This window comes from Chiloscyllium punctatum, chromosome 46 (genome assembly GCF_047496795.1).
Source record: "Chiloscyllium punctatum isolate Juve2018m chromosome 46, sChiPun1.3, whole genome shotgun sequence".
Taxonomy (NCBI): Eukaryota; Metazoa; Chordata; class Chondrichthyes; order Orectolobiformes; family Hemiscylliidae; genus Chiloscyllium; species Chiloscyllium punctatum.
Genome location: NC_092784.1, coordinates 41,052,553 through 41,075,793, shown reverse-complemented (window position 1 = coordinate 41,075,793; position 23,241 = coordinate 41,052,553). Strand labels below are relative to the sequence as shown.

The window sequence follows — 23,241 nt, the reverse complement described above, 5'->3', positions numbered from 1 at the left end:
GGAATTGAACCTGTGTCCCTGGCATTGTGAGGCAGCAGTGATAACCACTGAGCTGCCATGCCATTCTATCCTTAACACTTCTTAAAAATAAGAGTAAAAGCTGCCACCATCTGCTTCGTGCAATTAAAGATGGCCAATAAGTGCAGGTTTGATGTGACTACCCAGGTCATATATGCTATTTCTGCCTTCGATTCCCAAATTGTAACTGGATTTGTCAGTTGTTGCCAGTTCTGTTAATAACTGTGTGGGCAGTTTGACATAATTAGAATGTGTTTACAGGTCCTATAGCAGAATAAGCAGAAGTATAATTTTGGGCAGCGATTGAGGTCCTGGTTAAGCCATTAGTGGTAGGACTGGCCACTGTTGGTGGTCACATTCAAAACTGAATAAAGTTTGCCTGTGCAGGGTTTATGTGGGCACTTGGTGAGTGTTACAGTCTACACTCCACACAAAAACCATGCAACACTGTCAAAGGTTCCAGCCGTGGCTCAGGGAATAGCACACTCTTCTGAGTCAGAAGGCCATGGGTTCAATTCCTAATCCATTTAAATGCATAATCCTGATTGACGCCGAGGATGTTCTGTTTTTCGGATAAGTACCCTTTTTTTAGATTACTTACAGTATGGATACAGGTCCTTCGGCCCAACAAGTCCACACCGACCCGTAACCCACCCAGACCTATTCCCCCACATTCACCCCTTCACCTAACACTACAGGCAATTTAGCATGGCCAATTCACCTAACCTGCACATTTTTGGATTGTGGGAGGAAACCGACGCAGACACTGGGAGAATGTGCAAACTCCAGACAGATTCGCCTGAGGCAGGAATCGAACCCGGATCTCTGGGGCTGTGAGGCAGCAGTGCTAACCACTGTGCCACCGTGCCGCTCATCTGTTCCCTCAGCTGGATGAGAATGACTGTGGCGCTGTTTAAAGGACAGTAGAGAAGTTCTTTCTCATTTATCTCTCAATTGAGACCCAAAAACAGAGATTGTACTTTTTTTATCACCTCATCGCTGTGTGTGAGGCCATGTTGTGAGCCCATCCTGCTAGCTCAGAGGTAGGGACACAACTACTGCACTGCAAGAGCCCTGAGGCACAATATTAGCCAAGACCTACACCCCCCCCCCCCCAAAGAAAATTCACTTGTTGATCTTTGGTAATAGGCCATGGGATCTTTGACGTTCAGCTGAGTATGGCATCTCAAAGGCAGCACATTCATTAATACATTCATTAATTCCCTCAATACTGCACTGGAGTGGCAGCCTGGATTTGCTGCTTAACTCTCATGGGCCTGACTTGACCCCATGACCTGATTCAGAGAAATACTGCTATCCATTAACGAACCTTGCCCAATTTCCTTTGCTGTCTATTTTTAAATGTATGTTTTCAGTTCATCTTCCTGTTTCTATTCCTCTGCTCAAGTGAAGAGACAGGAGTGCAGATGCTGCATTTTAAAATAAATCATTCATGAGATGTGGGTGTGGCTAGGCCAGACCAGCATTTTTGCCCAGCCCTAATTTGCAGAAGGCAGTTAAGTGTCAAACACATATGTGTGGGTCTGGGTCTTGATGACTATCAGCAATAGTTGCCACGTTGCCATTAGGGTAGCTCCTGATTCCAGATTTTTTTATTGAATTCAAATTTCGCCATCTACCGAGTTGAAATTTGAACCCAAGTTCCTGAACCATTGGCCTGGAGATCTGGGTTGCTCGTCCAGTGACATTACCACTACCCCACCGTCTTGCCTCCATATCTGAAATAAAAGCAGAATGTGCTGGAGAAACTCGGCAGGTTTGGCAGCATTCATGGAGCGAAACAGTCAACTTTGAGTTTGATGTGACCCTTCAGGACATTAACTCTGCTTCTCTCTCCACAGATGATGAGTTTCTCCTGCTTCTGTGATTTCTGTTTTTAGTCCTTTTTTTATACATTAGCTTTTCTTTTTGATCTGTTACTTCATCTGGTCTTGATCTTGTGTAAGCTATCTCGTTTAGCTTATCCCAAAGATCCCACATTTTGTTACATGTTTGCCCCGCAGTTTTTTGGAATTTATCCTCCCTTTTGCTTTCAGCTCCTGCACCACCACCTCTCCCTAACAAAACCCCCCTCCTCCGTTTCTACTTCCTGCAGCTACATTGGCCGAAAGCGGATGCAAGTGGATCACCCAGAAAAGTCAGTGCCTGGGGTCCGGAATTTGGTCGAGGCTGATTACTCCTATTGGACTCTCGGATATGTCCTCTCACTCCAAGGAGCACAGAAGCTCATTGATGCCAAGCCATTCACCAAGATGTTACCTGTGGATGAATTTCTGCCCGTGATGTATAACAAGCACCCAGTGTATGTACCGTGAGCGCTCAGACTGGTCTGTTGCTGAAGTATCCATTGGCTGAGGGCTGTGTGAAAGAGATACTGATTGTCTTGTGGCATGAATAGGTCAAAGATTAAAAGGGGGTTAAACTCCTCCCTTTTTCTTTTTGGGTAAAATACTGGATTTTTAATTTGAAACTTGATAACCTGAAGTTGAAGGATCAGTTTATTTAGTTAACTGGCCTTTTGTTCAAAGTACATAAGAAATAAGAGTAGGAGTAAACTGCTCACCATAAACCTTTTAATACCTTTACTGTTCAAAGGTCTATCTATCGTTGCCTTAATAACATCCAACAAGATAGCCTCAACTGCTTCACTGGGCAAGGAATTCCACAGATTCACAACCCTTTGGGTGAAGGTGTTCCTCATCAACTCAGTCCTAAATCTGCTCCTCGTTATTTTGTTTCACCTGCTAGTGGAAACAACCTCCCTGCTTCTATCTTACACAAACCTATGAAAGGAATGGATATCTGTAAGATGCCCCCTCATTCGTCTAAATTTTAATTAGTACAGGCCCAGTCTACTCAATCTCTCCTCATAAACTAACCTCCTCAATTCCAGATTCGACCTAGTGAACCGTAAGGAGACCAAAATTGTACACAGTACATGTGAAAATGAATAATGCCAACAGTGTAGGTTTGATACTCACTCTACCTGAGGTAGACTTATCATCTAGCTTCCTTGTCTGCCCTCTGATTAATTGCAAAACAGTGTCCCTGGGTTCTATATAACATGTTAAAGAAACTATTCTTTTTGATATGTGGGCACAAATGGTAAGGCCAGGATTGGTTGTCTATCTCTAATTACTCTTGAACTGAGTGGCTTGGGCCATTTCAAAGGGCAATTAATGGTCAACCACATTGCTGTTAGTCTGAAGGCACATGTAGGTCAGGCTAGTTGAGGATAACAGACCTTCCCTAAGGTGAACAAGATATGAGCTTGTGAATTGGGAGCTGAAGTAGGCTTCTCGAGCCTAGGCTTTCGTAGTTATCGTGGTCATTAAGATTGTCAATTGGTTTCACGATATGACGCACTTGTGTGGAATGGAAGCAAGTGCAACGTGTATTAAATAATATTAATGGGACACGTATTAATACTTATGGCTCTGTGCTTTGCTGACTGACAGAACTACGCATGTACTGCACCCGTTTCAACTCAACAAATAGGTGACAGACATTTGCTGGTTCATTTCTCAGGCCAATGCCCTGACCAGTTTGAATTTGCCTGCCTAATTTAAAATATAAAAAGCCTGGTAGTTAATGTCATCAGCATTAATGGGTATGCCTAGTACAACAATGGCCTCTATCCTTTGACAGACTATCAGAATACACGTGTTTGTAAAAAGCCCGTAAAGCTGACAAAATTAAGCAAACTAAAACTTAAATGTAAAATCCACCCTCTTCTAACCATCTTGTATAAACGTTCTGTGACAATTTTGCAGAGATCTGGGTACAGTGCATATAGAATATTGCAATCCATTGACGTCATTAAGGATAGACATGGTGGTCTCGGAGAGGGCAGTGTGTTGGTATAAGACTCTGGCTGAATGGATTAAAATGAAGGCAGGCTGCTAAGACTTGGTTTGTATTCCCTTGGATTTAGATAATTGAGCCTATCCAGTGGCAGACTTCAAGGTGATTAATGTTCATCGGGGAGATGGAAGGGAGTCCAAACAAAGGACCTAAACCTCAAAAGTAGATCTCAACTATTTGGAGTGATGTTGGGAAGCATTTTAGGGTGGCAATCTGGAATCCTATCCCCAAAATATAGTTGAGAGTCGGGGGAGTGACTTGGTATTTACAAAACTGAGTTTTGTTTGATGTGAGCAGGAACCCTATGATGGGGCGATAAAGCTCAGATCAAATCAGCTATGATCTACCTGGACAGTGGGACATATTCAGTGTAGTGAATGGGCACATCCTATGTTGTCTCAGAATGTATCTGAATGTCCTTATTATTGCTTTTGAATCAGTTGCATTTAAGGTCAGTTCTCAGCTCCTGCCTTGCGTTTTCGAGTGAAAGTGTCAGCTTTCTGTTTCTCCATTAGGTCTGAGTACATGGATCACTTTGAGAACCGTAACCTGAGGGCTTTCTCTGCGGAACCGCTCCTCATCTACCCGACGCATTACACAGGTGACCCAGGCTACGTGAGCGACACAGAGACCTCCACGGTCTGGGACAACGAGAAGCTGAAGACGGACTGGGACCGCGCCAAGTCACAGAAGACCAAGGAACAGGCAAAAATCCGGGAAGCAGCACAGAATCTGGACATGTCGCATTCTCCCATTGACTCCGCCTCCAGAGATGAACTGTGACCCATGGGTTTGTAGCAGAGTTCAATGACAGTTTGTAGTCGGGGAGTCTGGAATAAACGGGGACAGGGATGTGACCCGTACTTGATTGAGTTGAAATGACTTCTGAGCCCCAGCTACACTCAGTGCTGTCCTTCACTGTGGTTTTCAGGGTAACTGGGCAGAGCGGTTGTGCTGACTAACCATTAATTGTTGATTAACTTTGCAATGTGCCTCAGTGTATATTAATAGTTAGGACTACACCATCCACCTCAAAAGGACTGCATACCTCACAGGGCCACTGCTACAAGTGAGTTGCATGTTTCCGTGTTTAATTTAGCAGAGTAGGTCTGCAACCTGGGCAGTAACACCGTGTATATTGACTCAACAGCCTTTTGTACACTCAGCCAAGTATTCAGTTGTATTGAGGGATGTCAAACAGTGAGTGTGTCATGGGCATCTGTCTCAATACCACCCACTTTGTGCTACTGTCCGTAAGGTGTATTTCTACCAAGCTGTCTTGACATTCTGTTTATACTCCAGATGTAATACAATATCATAAAATGTATTTTTGTTACAGCTATTTCACCCTTTAATCTTATCATTTACAGGTGGATCTTCCTCTCCCTGAGTTTATTGTGCTTTGGGTTTTCGCTTCCTTCGCATTTTAGTGATTGATTGCCTCGAGATCCCATTGTCCCCTTTCAGAGCCTTGACACCAACATGACAGGTTACTGTCGCCACAGGAGCAGCCACTCTGGGCAATGAATTGGCTAGGAAATTAGCCAGATCTCCTGTTCTTTAAACCACCATCCTCACCGGCCCAGGTTTGGCCACAGTGTAGACGAACACATGAACGTTATGTATGATTGTGAACTCAGTGGCCTGATGCTGTGATTATGGCCTGAAAGTAATTGGGAGTGAAGTGCCGAATGACATTGTTTATTTTACTGATGACGGAACAGGTTTGAGGGGCTGAATGGCTTCTTCCAGTTCCTGTGTTCTCCAGACCTGGATTATCAACATGGTTAGTACTTAAAGTGAATAGAAATGTTGAGAATGTCCCTAGTTCATTTTTATTCTGGGCAAGAATAGAGAAAATGTGTAACAAAATTGCAGAGATGGTTAACGCCCAGCCCATTCAGTATTTTACTCTTGCTTCTAAAGTCAGAGCTGCTACTGAGGTGTTGTGTAGCCAACGGGTAGCTACTATCATTTCAACAACAGTGTCTGCTGCATCTATTACAAATCTCTTGGCATCTCCATCTGACGCGAATCCAAGACTTCCAAATTCCTGGATCCAGCTGCTCTTTAAATTTAATGCACTCCCTTGTCGCCATGGGGATAACAGATGGCCAGAGCATGAGTCAGTTTTACATCTGTTCCTGTGTTTCCACCCATCCCGGATCTCCTAAATTAAACATTTTCTTTTCCACAGGAATAGTCTAGACTATAGGCCCACAATTATTCAGCAGTTGTCTCTTGGAAGGATTGAGTCTTCATCTCCTAAGCCACTACATGTTGCTTGTATATGACAAGGTATTGCAAGTTAAGGGAACGTTCCATATACTCCTTAGTGACAAAGGTCAGTAAACCCATTCCATACTGTTGCTGTCATGTACTCATTACTTTTTGTAGCTGTGTAGCTCCTTTTCTGAGTTATCTCTTGAGCTTAGCCTTTTTACTTCCCTTGCTGGCCCCCTTCCTGCTGCCTCCCCCTACCTCTCTACTTTTGTCTATTCTTTATATTTGCTCAGTGTAGCGTGCAACTGTATAATCCAAGCTGTTCATTTTTCTTGGCTCTAGTCCATCTCCCACTGCCCTCTTGTCAGTTGCAAGGTTTTAACATTATATTCTGCCATATCTGGATTTTTGGTGTCGTGCTTTGAGTGTTTCCGAGACTTGAAAAGTCTCCTGGTGTCCTCTGTAAGAACTGAGAGAGCAACAGCCTGTTCAAGCAGGAGCCCAGCTTGGTCCAAACTTGTAACTTGGTCCAAATTCCATGAAGGAGTTGAAAATGAAGACTGAAGATTAGTGTCGAAGAGTCTGGTGCTGGAAAAGCACAGCCGGTCAGGCAGCATCCAAGGACCACACTCTTCGACTCCGAAATCCCTGAAGGCAGTTAGAGCCTTTGTTGCAACCTCAATATTTTAGCTCTCCGCCCAACTCAGACTCCTGAGCCCTACTTTGGGGTGCCCTGCCTTAGCCTCTCCAGATGTTCCTCCAAATGCTCCCTCAGTTTAACCCAGCAGTACCTGCTGAAGTCACCGAGTGGGGACTAAAGCCCACCAACGTCTGCCCCCAGAAGGAAAGCCTGATCAACTGAGCCAATAGTGAAATCATTTGGGATAATGGATAAAGTTTAACATTTAGAATTTCCACAAGGCTTCCCATCGTTGAGGATGATCCACTAAAACTCCAAATATTCTGGTGGACTGTGGCACAGAAGTAGGCCATTTGGCTCAACCAGCCCGTTCTGAGAGAATTCCTGTTAACTGAACTGGATTGATAAATATTCATGGCCACCTCCCTGCCATCCACCCTCTGGGAACCCGGTACGGATGGTATTGCAAGAGTACTGGGGAGCAGCAGCAGCACTCTGTCAATATCCAGAAAGATAACTGAAACCAGCAACCTTCGCCCTGTCCCTTCACCTTCTTGGCCTTGACCATACACCCGCTGAGCTGACGCAAGGCCCTTGTTGAAGACATGGATTTTTGATCTAAATCGTGGGATTTCCTTTAATTTTCCACGCACTGCCTCTTTTGCTGGAATCCTGTGTATCTTTAACTTGGACTATGCATGGTGATTGAGGTGCATTCAAAACACCAGGTGCCTTGAACCTTTTACAGTTATACGGCACATGTTTACAGTTGATCATCATCTCCCTGTTTTTACCCAGTTGTATATTTTTGTCCACCTCACTCTACACTCTGAGCTCCTTCCCCTGATTCCTCTGCCCTTCCTGTCTTGGTGCTACAAAACTGACTGAAGCTGTGTTGGATTTCTGAGTATTGATTGTAATTAGAAACTCTGGTGCTCCCAACATGGGTCATTCCACTCATTTTACCTCTCCCACACCGACATTCTTTTTTTTTTGAATCCTCTGCCCAAAGGATGCAGGTCCTGAATCTACCCCAGCTGGAACGTGACTGAACCCAGTGCCATTGGCACCAATCAAATCTAAAAAGGCTGTTAATCGACTGAGCCAAACCCCACCTCATGGGAAAGGGAAACTATGTTGCTAGACAACTGAGTTGTAGCTGGAGTTATGATGGTAGAGTGGTGGTAGTGCTCAAATTCTTGACTGTCCAGAGGTCTCTCTTGCCCCTACTGCTTGCTGTTGACGTATGCTTGAAGAGTTTGCAGTTTGATACTCAACCTGTCTGGCCATGTTATGAGCTTCCCTTGCTTGGCTGTCAACCGTTAGAGTGGTCCTCAAATCTGGAGGCAGGGGTGCAATCAGCTGCAACACCAGATGACTTACTCTGGTATCACTTCTCCAATTAAAGTGCCTGTTGCTTTCTACTGTACAGCTATGGGACTATAGCCTAGGAAGGATCAGTGATTTCGAGAGGAGGGATGGGGAAGAATTGAGGAGTGATGTTTCTACAGCTGTCTTCCCTGACTGAGAGTCCAGCAGTGCCTTTCCAAATCAACTCCTCTGCTCTCTCGTCCTCCCTCTCTGTAATTTGACAAAAGTTGATTGTGGATCAGCATTAATGATATAAATTAAATGACATGGGTATGTGGTTTCAAACTACCTGATGTTTAATTGCTGCCAATTGTACAACAGAGAACTTCAAAACGTGCAAAAAGAGGTTTTTTGTAAAATGGACAAGGCTGCCAGAGATGAACACCACTCTGACTGCGAGATGGCAGATTTACCCCGACACATCCGGTATTCTAGCAATACCGAGGAATTTTACAAGTTATTTAATATTTCACATTTTGTGTTTATATCTATGTTTACTTTGCAATTTATAATAAAGATTTTATACAAATGCGACTACTTCACTTTCTGAATATTTGTTCTATGTTTAAGGGAAGGGGCAGGAGGTTTAGTTTTCACCCAGACAGTGGCAGGAGCCTGGAGCTCCCTGCCTGTAAGGGTGGGAGAGGCAGAAACCTTCCATTTTCAAAAAGTGTTTAGGTGTGCATTTGAGATGGAAGGCAATACAAGGTTATGGGCTAAGTGCTGGAAATGAGTTTAGAATAGTTATGTGGTTGTTTTTAACTGGCACAGATCTGCTGTAGACCTCAATGACTGTGTTGAGGACGTTACCCCAGTCCACCAGTGTATTCGTTAAGACAGGGCCCAAGACCCATGACCACCTAGTCGTGCAGTGTGTCCTTCAGCTGTCAACTAGAGGCCGCTGCAGCACTTGTCCATGAAGTGGATAGGAGTATCAGTACCACTTGGCATAAATGCTGGGCCAAATGGCATGAGTGCTGTACTTGGAGTGCTCCAAGTCATCAAAGATCTGGACCAGAACAAGCTCAGTGGTACTTGGATACAATCATAGAACATAGAGCATTACAGCACAGTACAGGCCCGCCGCCTTCTTGACTAGGGATTCCACTTCCTTAGTAAACCACGGCTCACGCGTTCTATATCTTCCTCCCGGCCTGACAACCACGCAAATATAAACTGTTCTACTTACCCTTCCCAGAGGTCCTTTGCTCGGTCCTCCCTCGCTGGCCTGAAGGTAAGAAATTTAAATATACTTACCGACCTGCCTGACAATCACCTCGATGTTGCGCCACCCTGTCATAATAATCTGAAGCCCATCCCACCTACACTATTCCATGTATGTCCATATGCCTGTCCAATGACGACATAAATGTACTTAAACTTGGCGAATCTACCACCATTGCAGGCAAAGCATTCCATACCCTAATACTGAGTAAAGAAACCACCTCTGACATCTGTCTTATAACGATCTCCCCTCGCTTTAAAGTTGTGTCCCCTCGTGTTTGCCGTCCCCATACTTGGAAAAAGGCTCTCCCTGTCCACCCTATCTAACCCTCTGATTATCTTATATGTCTCTGTTAAGTCACCTCTCAACCACCTCCTCTCTAATGAGTACAGCCTCAAGGCCTTCAGCCTTTCCTCGTAAGACATTCCTTCCATACCAGGCAACATCCTAGTAAATCTCCTCTGCACCCTTTCCAAAGCTTCCACATCCTTCTAATAATGCGGTGACCAGAACTGTACACAATACTCCAAGTGTGGCCGTACCAGAGCTTTGTAAAGCTGCAGCATAACCTTCTGGTTCTGAAACTCAATCCCTCGATTAATAAAAGCTAAAACACTGTGTGCCTTCTTAACAACCTTGTCAATCTGTGTACATGGGCACCGAGATCTCTCTGCTCATCTGCACTCCCAAGAATCTTACCATTAGCCCAGTACTTTGCATTCCGATTACTCTGTCCAAAGTGTATCACCTCACGCTTGTCCACATTAAACTCCAGTTTGCCACCCCTCAGCCCAGCTCTGCATCCTATCTATGTCTCTCTGCAACCTACTACATCCTTCGTCACTATCAACAACTCCACCGGCCTTAGTGTCATCCGCAAATTTACTAACCCACCCTTCTAAGCCCTCATCCAGATCATTTATAAAAATGATGAACAGCAGTGGATCCAACACCGACTCTTGCGGTACGCCGCTAGTAACTTGACACCAACATGAACATGTTCCATCAACTACATCCCTCTGTTTACTTTCAGCAAGCCAATTACTGATCCAAACTGCTAAGTCTCCCACAATCCCATTCCTCCACATTTTGTATAATAGCGTACTGTGGGGAACCTTATCGAATGCCTTGCTGAAATCCATATACACCACATCAACCGGTTTACTCTCATCTACCTGTTTGGTCACTTTGTCAAAAAACTCAATAAGATTCATTAGGCACAACCTATCCTTCACAAAACCGTGCTGACTGTCCCCGATCAGATTACTCTTTTCTAGATGGTTATAAATCCTATCTCTTATAACCTTTTCCTACACTACCAACAACTGAAGTGAGAATCACTGGTCTGTAATTATCAGGGTTGTCTCTACTCTTTTTGAACAAGGGAACCACATTTGCTATCCTCCAGTCCTCAGGCACTATTCTTGTAGACAATGATGATTTGAAGATCATTGCCAAAGGTTCGGCAATCTCTTCCCTTGCTTCCCAGAGGATCCTAGGATAGATCCCATCCAGCCCAGGGACTTGTCTATTTTCACAGTCTGCAGTATTTCTAATACCTCTTCCTTGTGAACCTCAATCTCTTCTAGTCTAGATGCAAGTACCTCTGTATCTTCCTCCCCAACATTTTCATTTTCTATCGTGAACACAGTTGAAAAATATTTAGTGCTTCCCCTATCTCCTCTGACTCCACACTCAACTTCCCACTATTATCCTTGATTGGCCCTAATTTAACTCTCGTCATTCTTTTATTCTTGACATACCTACGGAAAGCCTTAGAGTTAATCCTGATCCTATCCGCCAACAACTTCTCATGTCTCCTCCTGGCTCTTCTAAGCTTTTTAGGTCTTTCCTGACTTCCTTGTAGCCCTCAAGTGCCCTGAGTTTTCACATTTTGTCCTAACATAAGCCGTCCCCGCCTTCTTGACCAGGGATTCCACTTCCTTTGTAAACCACGGCTCACGCGTTCTATATCTTCCTTCCTGCCTGACAACCACGCAAATATAAACTGTTCTACTTACCCTTCCCAGAAGTCCTTTGCTCGGTCCTCCCTCGCTGGCCTGAAGGTAAGAAGTTTAAATATACTTACCGGCCTTCCCGACAATCACCTCGCACCGTCACCTCCTCCCGGCTCCTGCCTCTCGCTGCTCTGAAGTGGACTGTTGGCCTGAATCGTTATAGTATGATAGGATAGTGATTCTAAAGTTGAAAAGCGTGGTGCTGGACAAGCACAGCCAGTCAGGCAGCATCCAAGGAGCTGGAGAGTCAATGTTTCGAGTATAAGCTCTTCATCAGGAATGAGGGAGTGGCCCAAGGGAGGGGTGAGGCTGGAGGGAAAATAGCTGGAAATGCAATAGGTAGATGGAGGTGGGGAATGATAGTGATAGGTCAGAAAGGAAGTCGGAGAAGGTAGATGGGAAAGAAGATGGACAGGTGGGATAGTTCAAGAGGGTGTTCGGAGTTGGAAGGTTGGGTGTGGGGAAATTAAGAAACTGGTGAAATCTACATTGATCCTGTGTGGTTGGAGGGTCCCAAAGCGGAAGATGAGGAGTTCTTCCTCCAGGTGGCTAGAGTTTGGTCATGGAGGAGGCCCAGGACTGACTTGTCTTTGGTGGAGTGGGAGGGGGAGTTAAAGTGTTCGGCCATAGGGTGGTGGGGTTGTTTTGTGTGTGTGTTCCAGAGATGTTCTAATGATTCTAAAGGCCAAGCATGTAATATTCAATTATTTTGAGTGACCTGACTTCACTGATCAGAATAGAAGACAAATTTAAGATTGCATCTGTGGTTCATCGCTCTTGGCTGCGATCTTTTCTGGGCTTTCTTGTGTCGAGTGCATTATTCTCTGTTAATTCAGTTCCAATTAACACACACAGCTTTCACACTGAAAGGCTGAACAAGTGAGGGCAATACTAATGTCTTAAAAACCGTAGCAGTTGACCTTTGATACTCAGGTCACAGTCCAGACATAGGCAGCTTGCTCTGCTTGTAGGTACTTGGCTGCGCCAATGACATTGGCTCCTGTGTCAATGAGATATTCAGAGAAGTGTAAGAGCAGGAGGTTGTCACTGAATTGATAATAGGCCAGGCTTTTCACTGTTAAATCTATCCCCCAAAGCAGAGTGCCGGCTTGTTCTCTGACTGTAAACGGTGTGTCACATGATGAGTACCAGAGGGTGAGATATCTGTATGATGACGTAGTGTTAGCAGAGTGAAGGGAATTAATGGGATAACAATTGGCCTCAACTGCTTTCAGTTCCTCGAGGGGGTTGAAGAGAAATTTGAGTACCTTTACCCCCTCCCCTGCCCCCACCCTCATTCTCTGGAGTTTTTAATGATTTTGCCAGAGTAATTGAGAAGAATGAGTGATGAGACGGAGGTAAATATTCTTCATTTCAACTACTTGACCCTGATCTTTGTCCCCAGTTGCCTGTTCCCTAGCTGACAGCCACAATAAAGCCCTTCTTGGTTCACAAGGTGAAGCACATGAGCTTGCAGTAAATGTTGGTCAAAATAATTCATTGACCAGTTTTGAGTGATTTTGCACCTTTTCCCCTTCAATAATGTTTGAATGTATGTGCAAGTAAAATTCCTGGAAGAAGCAAGTTAAATCAGGTACAAGATAACTTTAATAGGAAGAATGTTGTCGTCTTATTGTGCATTGTTTCCATGCTCATTACAAAGTGAGCCAACTAAAGGATTTCCTTTAACAATTAAAGGAGGTAATGTGCACAGATGCGGCAGAATGATTGGCTGTTGTCCACTAGGTGTATTCTGCAATTGCTGTTTGCGGGAACCCCCTATTGTATATGGTAATTTAAGATTGAGATCAGATGTTGCAGAGCAGTATAATTATCTTGGAAGCTAATTCAATAAAATAATCATTTGCAGCAGCTGCGCTACCACATAAGGGAGAAGAAACATTTGTATTCCAGGCATCCTAGTCTTTTCATTAGTTCGCTATTTATCATTAATTGTACTTGGGGCTAGGAGGTGGATGTCTCAAAATTTACTAATAGAATTTATTTTCCTATATCAAAACCTTATGGACTGATTACAGTTCTATGGGATAAGTATTGTACTTTTTTTTTAGATTAGATTACTTACAGTGTGGAAACAGGCCCTTCGGCCCAACAAGTCCACACTGCCCTGCCGAAGCGCAACCCACCCATACCCCTTCCTAACACTACGGGTAATTTAGCATGGCCAATTCACCTAACCTGCACATCTTTGGACTGTGGGAGGAAACCGGAGGAAACCCACGCAGACACGGGGAGAACGTGCAAACTCCACACAGTTAGTCGCCTGAGGCGGGAATTGAACCCGGATCTCTGGCGCTGTGAGGCAGCAGTGCTAACCACTGTGCCACCGTGCCGCCCACACTGTTTGACATGTTGCATTTTATTTGTGAATAAATCTAGTTGCGTAGTTTAGCCCGTATGCAATAATCTAGTGATTTTTTTTCCTTTGCATAATAGAGGATTCTGACAGGAATTTTCCAATGTTCCAGTCCACAATTTAGTTTGGATTAGGGCTTTGCTAATGTGTGTCAGTAGGGAATAGTCGATTGTGGAGATCTGTGATGCAATGTGTTTGGAAAGCATTGGGTGGAAGCTGGAGCTGGAACACACAACACTGCTTAGTTTATTTCATGGGCCTTCTGTGCCCCCCCCCCCATCCAGATTTTTTAACTTTGTACTTAATCTGCCTTAAGGGATCAGTCATACTCTTCCAGGTCCAGTCTTCAAAGTCTTCTGCCAGGAGAAAATTCCTATCGATGATCTCAGATGCTTCCCACCAGTTTTTGAAACAGCCCACTCCCATCATGGAGATCTCTGCTACTCCGTTTCTAGTGATAAGGTCTCCATTGGGCTTTAGAACAACAATGCTCGGGATGACCTTGATATTGTACTTCTTTCGTAACTCTCTAGAAAGTAAAATACCAACATTAGTTGAGCGCATATTAACTTTTGAAAGAAGCTCTTTTAAAAGAAAGAAAGAGAATCTGTATAATGCCTTTGACTCACTCATCCTGTGGGTTTTTCATAGCCAGTAAAATATTTGGAATTGTAGTCACTGCTTAGTGGTAGCCAACTGCAGTCTGATTGAGGTGAATGTGCAAGAATCCACAGCAGTAGCTAAAGAACAGCAGGAAGATTTTCCCCCAGTGCTGTGACCAACATTCAATCCCACTTGTAATGTCAGTTTTAAAATGTATTGATGACACTGAGGTTTTTGGCTGCCATGCTTCCTACTTCACATCAGTGACTTATTTCAGAAGGAATTTGTGGATTGTGAATTGCTGTGGGATATCCTGCATATGCAGAGTGTCACCAGATTGGTCCTTGGGATGACTGGATTCTTTGGGCAGAGATGGGGGAAGACCGGGTCGATATTAGAAAACAAGGGGTGATCTCGTTGGAATGTACAAAGATCTTGACCGGGCAAATGCAGCAAGGATATTTTCCTCTGGCTGTGGAGAAGGGTCTACAATCAAGGTACACAGTCTCAGGATAAGGGGCAGGCCGTTTAGGATTGAGATGGGTGGTGAATCTTTGGAATCCTCAACCCCAGAGGCTTGATCAGTTTCAGGCATCACACAAGGCAGAGATTGATAGATACTGGATTAGTGGTGCTGGAAGAGCACAGCAGTTCAGGCAGCATCCAACGAGCAGCGAAATCAATGTTTCGGGCAAAAGCCCTTCATCGGGAAGTCTAGCGATATCAAGGAATATGGGGAAAGTGCAGGAAAATGGCATATTGAATTAGAAGATCAGACGCGATTTAGTTGATTAGTGGAGCAGGTTCAATGAGCTGAATGGTTTCCTATTTCATGTATCAATCCAAGTTCATTCATTCTTAGTAAATACCACAGGGGTTTTGCTGACTCAGTGGTTAGCACTGCTGCCTCACAGCACCAGGGACCCAGGTTCGATTCCAGCCTTATGCAACTATCGAGTGCAGTCTGCATATTCTCCCCATGTCTGCATGGGTTTCCTCCCACAATCCAAAGATGTGCAGGTTAGGTGAATTGGCTGTGCTAAATTGCCCATAGTGTGCAGGGTAGGTGTGTTCAGAGGTAAATATAGGGTAGAGGGAATAAGCCTGGTGGGTTACTCTTCGGAAGGTCAGTGTGGACTTGTTGGGCAAAAGGGCATGTTTCCACACTGTTAGGGATTCTATGCTTAACACTGGTCAGATGGCACAGTCGCCAGTGAAGATAAAGACATCAGAAAAACGTGAATGAAGTTGGGATGAGCACTGCTCTCTCACATTGCTAGGGTAGGTTTGATTCCACCCTCAGGCGATTGTCTGGGTGGAGGTTGCAAATTCTCCCTGTGACTGAATGGGTTCCCTTCGGGTGCTCCAGTTTCCTCCCACAGTCCAAAGAGGACCTGATTAGGTGTACCCTAGAACTCTCTGGGAAAATAGGGAAGTGATTACTAGGCCCCCTTCTGAGATATTTATATCATCGATAATCACAGGTGAGGTGCCGGAAGACTGGAGGCTGGCTAACGTGGTACTACTGTTTAAGAAAGGTAGTGAGGAAAGGCCGGAGAACTACAGACTGCTGAGTCTGACATCTGTGGCAGGCAAGTTGTCAGAGGGAATCCTGAGGAACAGGATTCACATGGGAAATCATGTCTCACAAACTTGATTGAGTTTTTTGAAGAAGTAACAAAGAGGATTAATGAGCGTGGAGCGGTGGGTGTGATCTATATGGACTTCAGTAAGGCATTCGACAAGGTTCCCCATGGGTGACTGGTTAGCAAGTTTAGATCTCATGGAATACAGGGAGAACTAGCCATTTGGATACAGAACTGGCTCAAAGATAGAAGACAGAGGGTGGTGGTGGAGGGTTATTTTTCAGACTGCAGGCCTGTGACCAGTCGAGTGCCACAAGGATCGGTGCTGAGTACACTACTTTTCATCATTTATATAAATGATTTAGGTGTGAATATAGGAGATAAAGTTAGTAAGTTTGCAGATGACACCAAAATTGGAGGTATAGTGGACAGCAAAGAAGATTACTTCAGATTCCAATGGGATCTTGATCAGATGGGCCAATGGGCTGAGGAATGGTGGATAAAGTTTACTTTAGATAAATGTGAGGTGCTGTATTTTGGAAAAGCAATTCTTAGCAGGACTTATACACTGAATGGTAAGGTCCTCGGGAGTGTTGCTGAACAAAGGACCTTGGAGTGCAGGTTCATTGTTCCTTGAATGTTGCAGGTGAATAGGATAGTGAAGAAGGTGTTTGGTATGCTTTCATTTATTGGTCAGAGTATTGAGTATAGGAGTTGAGAGGTCATGTCGCGATTGTACAGGACATTGGTTAGGCCACTTTTGGAATATTGCATGCATTTTTGGTCTCCTTCCTATCGGAAGGATGTTGTGAAACTTGAAAGGGTGCAGAAAGAATTACAATGATGTTGCCAGGGTTGGAGGGTTTGAGCTATAGAGAGAGGTTGAATAGGCTGGGGCTGTTTTACCTGGAGCATCGGAAGCTGAGGAGTGACCTTAAGGGGTTTATAAAATCATGAGGGGCATGGATAGGACAAACAGATAAAGTCTTTTCCCTGGGGTGGGGGAACTCCAGAACTAGAGGACATAGGTTTAGGGTGAGAGGGGAAAGATATAAAAGAGACCTGAGGGGCAACCTTTTCACCCTCTAGATGGGTATATGAATAGGAAGGGTTGGAGGGATATGGGGTAATGCTGGCAAACATGTCTAGATTAGGTTGGGATATCTGGTCGGCATAGGCGAGTTGGGCCGAAGGGTCGGTTTCTGTGCTGTACACCTCTATGACTTTAAATGCAGGTTAGGTGGGTTGGCCGTGCTAAATTGCCCATAGTGTCCAGAGATATACAGGTTGGAGGGGTTAATCACGGAAATGCAGGCTTACAGCAATAGGGTGGGTGTGGGATGGGGGGGTGGGGTGGAATCTGTGTGGGCTGCTCTTTGGAGGGTTGGTGGAGACTTGATGGGCCGAATGGCTCTTTCTACATTTTAGGGGTTCTGTTATTGAATTCCATCCTTGTACTTCTGAATCACCCACCATGACAGTCAGAGATATTTTGAACAATATTGACCACCTTATCGTTGACAATATATTCACAACATTTCTCACTCTGGGTAAAGACCTTTCTTAAAAGACCCTGACACTGTTTTTTACGTAATTTAGAAACTCCTCAAGCTCACTGCAGTTTCCCTTTCATTGAGCTTAGTTTCTCTCCATTATGAAAGGACCCTGCGCAGGACTTCATACTAAATGACCCCTACCCTTCAGGAAGCAAGGTAGAATGATGAGGTGGAGATGGTTGAGAGCATCAAATTCCTAAATGTGACAATCACCAACATCACGTTGGTGTGATGGTCAAGAAATCACAACAATGCCTCTATTTCCTCAGGAGGCTAAGGAAATTTTGCATGTCCGTAAACACTTTTACCCATTTTTATAGATCAACATAGAAAGCATCCTATCCAGATGCATCACAACAGTACAACTGCTCTACCCACGATTGGAAGAAACCTCAGAGAGTTGTGAACACAGCCCAGGCCAACCTTCCATCCATTGACTCCATTTACATTTCTCCCTGCCTCGGGAAGGCAGCCAACATCAAAGACCTCTCTCGCTCTGGTTATAATCTCTTCCAACCTCTTCTGTCAGGCAGAAGATACAAAAGCTTAAATATACGTACCAACAGATTCAAGAACAGCTTCTTCCCCGCTGTTGTCAGACTTCTGAATGGATCTCTCAAATGTTAAATTTAATGTTGATCTTGGTCTTTTGCACCTTCTGTGCAGCCGTAAAATTGTATTCCTCACTCTATCCGATTACCATAATGCACTTCGTTTGGTGTGATCTGCCTGTGCTATATGCAAAACTAAACTTTTCACTGTCTCTAGGGACATGTGACAATAATAAATCAGATTAGATTCCCTACAGTGTGGAAACAGGCCCTTTGGCCCAACAAGTCCATACCAACCCTCTGAAGAGGAGGCCATCCAGATCCATTCCCCGTATTCACCCCTGACTATGGGCAATTTAGCATAACCAGTTCACCTAACCTGCACATCTTTGGATTGTGGGAGAAAACCCGCACAGACACAGGGAGAATGCACAAATTCCATACAGTCAGTTATCCAAGGCAGGAATCAAACCTTGGTCCCTGGCACTGTGAGGCAGCAGTGATAACCACTGAGCTACCATTCTGCCCCAAATCAAAATGAGTTTGTGTTGGAGGAGGAAGTAATCTCCCTTGAATCTAGTGACAAATGAGTCAATGTTGCAAATGTGCCAACCATCAAATCTAACTGAATAAAGCCCAGAGAAGAAAAAGTAAGACCCAGGAGAAAAATGGAATGATACAGAATAACCTACTGGGGGACTTTAGGAGGGGCATGGATAGGATAAATAGACAGTCTTTTCCCTGGGGTCGGGGAGTCCAGAACTAGAGGGCATAGGTTTAGGGTGAGAGGGAAAAGATATAAAAGAGACCTAAGGGGCAACTTTTTCACGCAGAGGGTGGTACGTGTATGTAATGAGCTGCCAGAGGATGTGGTGGAGGCTGGTACAATTGCAACATTTAAGAAGCATTTGGATGGGTATATGAATAGGAAGGGTTTGGAGGGATATGGGCCGGGTGCTGGCAGGTGGGACTAGATTGGGTTGGGATATCTGGTCGGCATGGATGGGTTGGACCGAAGGGTCTGTTTCCATGCTGTACATCTCTATGGCTCTATAACTTGCACAACTGTCGAACTTTTCACATCATCAAAAAACACTTGAGGTGCACAGGCCAGACTTGACACTGAGCTACCCGAGGAGACATCAAGGAGGATGATTTAATGCTGGGGTCGAAGGGAGTGAATATGAGTGAAGCTGAAAGGTTTATGGAGGGAATTCCAGAAACTTAGGGCCCAGGCAGCTCAAGCCACTGCCACCAATGATAAGACAGTTAAAGTCATGAATGTTCAAGTGTTCAGAACAAGAGGAATGCAGAAGTCAAGTAACATTGTGTCACAGGGTTAGGAAGAGCTGTGGCATAGAGGAGTTTGAAAATTGAGCAGATTGGGTCTATACTCATTGGAGTTTAGAAGAATGAGAGGTGACCTTATTGGAACATGCAAGATTTCCCCTCTCCTGTAAAACCTCTTGTCTTCAACATATATATGCCACTTTTTCTAAGCTACTGTCCATTCTGAAGAAGGGCATCTGAACTCAAAACATGAAATCTGTTTCTCTCTCCACGGATGCTGCCAGAGCTGCTGAGTTTCTCAAGCAATTTCTGTTTTTGGTTCAGATCTGCAGCATCTGTAGTTCTTTGTTTTATTAAGATTCTTTGAGAAGTCAACAATATATGCTGCGAGGTTGTTTCCCCTTCTAGGACAGTCCTTTGACCAGAGGGCATCGTCTCAAAGGGATCACCCACTTAAACAGAGATGAAGAGGAATTAGTTCTGAGGGTAGTGAATCTGTGGAATTCATTACTATAGAGGATGGTAGAGGCTAGTCTGTTAAGTACAGTCAAAGTCAATGGACTGATTTTTTTATTAATAAAGGAATCAAGTGTTATGGGGAAAAGGCAGGAAAGGATTTGGGCAAAGTCAGATCAGCCATGATCTCATTGAGTGGTGGAGCAGACTCACAGAGTCATACAGCTTGGAAACAGATCCTTTGGTCCATGCCAACCATAATTCCAAACTAAACTAGTCCTACATGCCTGCTCTTGGCCTATATCCTTCCAAACATTTCTTATTCATGGACTTATCCAAATATCTTTTAAATATTGCGACTACCTACATCCACTACTTCCTTTGGCAGTTCATTCCACACGTGAACCCCTCGCTGTGTAAAAATGTTGCCCCATGTCTTTTTTAAAACTTTCTCCTCTCACCTTAAAAATATGCCCCCTAGTCTTGAAATCCCCTATCCTAGGGTAAAGGCCTTTGTTTTATCTTTACCCCTCATGATTTTATAAACCTCTATGAGGTCAACCCTCAACCTCCTACATTCCAGTGAAAAAGGTCCAAACTTATCCAGCCCCTACTTATAATGCAATTTCCAGCAACATCCTGGTAAATCTTTTCTGAACCCTCTCCAGCTTAATGATATCCTTCCTATAACAGGGGGACCAGAATTGCCCACAGTACTCCAGAAGAGGCCTCACCAACATCCTGTACAACCTCAACATAATGTCCCAACTCCTATACTCAAAGATCTGAGCAATAAAGGCAAGTGTGCTAAATGCCTCTTAACTCGAAGGGCTCAATGGCCTACTTCACTCTTAAATCTCATGGCAGTTTTATGGTAACACTAGTTTCTGAAGAAGCTTGACAGGCTGAGAGGATGTTGTCTCTTGTAGGGGAACATAGAATTTAAAGATAGTTCCAAAATAAGGGGTCTCCCATCTAAGACCGAGATGAAGAGGAATCTACATAACATAAGAACTAGGAGCAGGAGTAGGCCATCTAGCCCTTCGAGCCTGCTCTGCCATTCAATAAGATCATGGCTGATCTTTTCATGGATTCAGCTCACCCTTAATTCCTTGACTATTTAAAAATCTATGTATCTTTGCCTTAAAAACATTCAACTAGGCAGCCTCAACTGCTTCACTGGGCAGGGAATTCCACAGATTCACAACCTTCTAGGTGAAGAGGTTCCTCCTCAACTCAGTCCAAAATCTGCTCCCCCTTATTTTCAGGTGATGCCTCCTAGTTCTAGTTTCACTCACCAGTGGGAACGACCACCCTGCTTCTGTCTTATCTATCCCCTTCATAATTTTACATGTTTCAATCAGATCCCCCTCTCCCATTCTTCTAAATTCCAATGAGTGTAGTTCCAGTCTACTCAATCTCTCCTCATACGCCAACCCTCTCAACTCCACAATCAATCTAGTGAACCTCCTCTGCACCTCTTCCAATGCCAGTACATTCTTTCTCAAGTAAGGAGATCAAAACTGTACACCAGCATTCTATACAGCTGCAGCATAGCTTCCCTACTTGTAAACTCCATTCTTCTAGCAATGAAGGACAATATTCTATTTGCCTTCTTATTTACCTGTTGCATCTGCAAACCAATTTCTTGTGACTCATGCACAAGGACACCTAGGTCCCTGTGCATGTAAATCATAGTCCATTTTGCTGTCATTCTGACCAAAGTGGATAACCTCACATTGCACTCCATCTGTTAGACTCTTACCCATTCACTAAATCTTAATATATCCCTCTGCATACGTTCAATGTCCTCTGCACACTTTACACTACCACTCAGTAGTGTTACCTGTGAATTTTTACACACAACACGTAAGCCCCAACTCCAAACCATCGATGTACATTTCTTCTCTCAGAGGTCATTAAGCTTTGGAATTCTCTCCCCAGTGAGAATTGAAGGTCATTGAATATATTCAAGGCTGAATAAGAGAGGTTTGAGATCCACAAAGATGATAAGGATGTTAGCAGGGAGAGGAGTGTGCACAGACAGACAGGAAATTGGAGTTAAAGCCACAATCTGATTGGCCATGATCTTACTGAATAGTGGAGCAGACTCAAGATTCCAAATGGTCTCCTCCTAATTTGTACAGTCTCATTAAAGTTAAAGTTAAGATGTTGAATCGGGAAACAGGGATCAACAAACACAGCAGTGATGAATGATCATGGCCAGGTGGGAAGGTCCGAGCAACTTTAATTTATCTACTATAACCCTTTACACTGTTGCGGAGGTAATGGTCTAGTGGTATTATTACTAATCTAGTAATACAGGTTATGTTTTGAAGACTGGGGTTCAAATCCTGCTGTGCAGATAGTGGAATTTGTCATTAATAAAAGTGTGGAGTTGACTCTGATTATGAATTGATTAAATGCCCTCTAGGTGATTAGGGATGGGCAATAAGTACTGGCCTAGCTAGTGATGCCCTCATTCTAAGAATGAATTTTTTTAAAATCTCATGCAATTCTTATCAGTAATAAGTTCCACTGAAACTGTTTGCAATTTAATTGGACTCATCTTCTATTTCTTCATTCACCTCATTACTGCCCCCTTGTGTCCTGCACCTGCCTCTGCTGTCATTTGGACAGCACTTGTTTTTATTTTTACATTCCCAGTTGTGTTCCAGCAACACCTTTACCTCTTGTACTTATCCTGGAAAGGTAGGTAGAGCCACTTCCTGTGCAGTGTCTGGAGGTATTGCTGTTCCTTCTCCTTTGTTTGATCCTGGGAGACGTACACAGGCACCAGCTGAGCTGCCCGTTCCACGTAGAACTCATCCAGCAGACGGTTGGAGAACTCCTGCAGCACGGGGGCAAACTCCTGGCATTTCGGGCACTCCCTGGACCCAAAATAGAGCAGCACCAGCTTGTTACGCACTTTGTTCTCCAGCTCTTGGGGGGTATCCAGTTGGTCCCGGTCCCTGTTGTTCACTATCAGAGTTATTCCTTCGAACAGGTTTGCCATAGTGAATGATCATCTCCGCAAAAGCAGATTTGCCCAGTGAGGATTATAATTAATCTTTAATTAACTCACTTTAATCTTCTAGCCCACCTGACTTCTCTTCCTCAGCCTCCGACAGTTTCAAGGAATGGCACATTAAGTGTCTTCTCGGAATTTTACAGCCATCCGACCTTAAACGTCGATAAATACCTTCCGATTAGAAATATATCACACATTTTCTCTGTCAGAAAGTGCTATTGCCACTTACACCACCTCTGCCTCATCTTTTGTTTCTCAACGCGTTTGATTATTACTCCCAATTGCCTTCCTCATATATTCCTTTTGTCATTATGTAGCATGTAGACTGCAGAAGAAGGTGATTCACGTCAACAAAGTGTACTGGCGCTCGAAATCCATCTGAAACTCTCTGTCTAAGCCCGTCAACATGAC

General features: G+C 44.1%; 2 protein-coding genes across 2 annotated transcripts in view; one reads left to right on the top strand and one right to left on the bottom strand.

Annotated features, from left to right (window-relative positions):
• colgalt1b (collagen beta(1-O)galactosyltransferase 1b) overlaps nt 1–8,671 on the top strand; it is a 57,491-nt gene extending 48,820 nt beyond the window's left edge. Inside the window, exons 11-12 of the mRNA XM_072564074.1 lie at nt 2,135–2,341; nt 4,419–8,671. Coding sequence (XP_072420175.1) covers nt 2,135–2,341; nt 4,419–4,686 — 475 coding nt within the window. The 3' untranslated portion in view covers nt 4,687–8,671. The remainder of the gene's footprint in view (nt 1–2,134; nt 2,342–4,418) is intronic.
• Nucleotides 8,672–12,977: 4,306 nt separating this feature from the next.
• On the bottom strand, nt 12,978–22,852 carry nxnl1 (nucleoredoxin like 1). The gene is made up of 2 exons (XM_072564072.1): nt 22,490–22,852; nt 12,978–14,286 (listed from the first exon to the last, which is right to left on the bottom strand). Exons 1-2 carry the CDS (start codon nt 22,813–22,815, stop codon nt 14,004–14,006), a joined length of 609 nt encoding a protein of 202 aa, XP_072420173.1. The 5' UTR covers nt 22,816–22,852; the 3' UTR covers nt 12,978–14,003.
• Between the last annotated feature and the right edge of the window lie 389 nt (nt 22,853–23,241).

What these genes read in the sequence shown, in the direction of transcription:
- nxnl1 (XM_072564072.1), bottom strand. Translation starts at nt 22,815, where the DNA reads ATGGCAAACCTGTTCGAAGGAATAACTCTGATAGTGAACAACAGGGAC. An exon ending in TTCCAGGATAAGTACAAGAG is followed by an intron (nt 14,287 to 22,489) that starts GTAAAGGTGTTG and finishes TTTACTTTCTAG; the next exon opens with AGAGTTACGAAAGAAGTACA.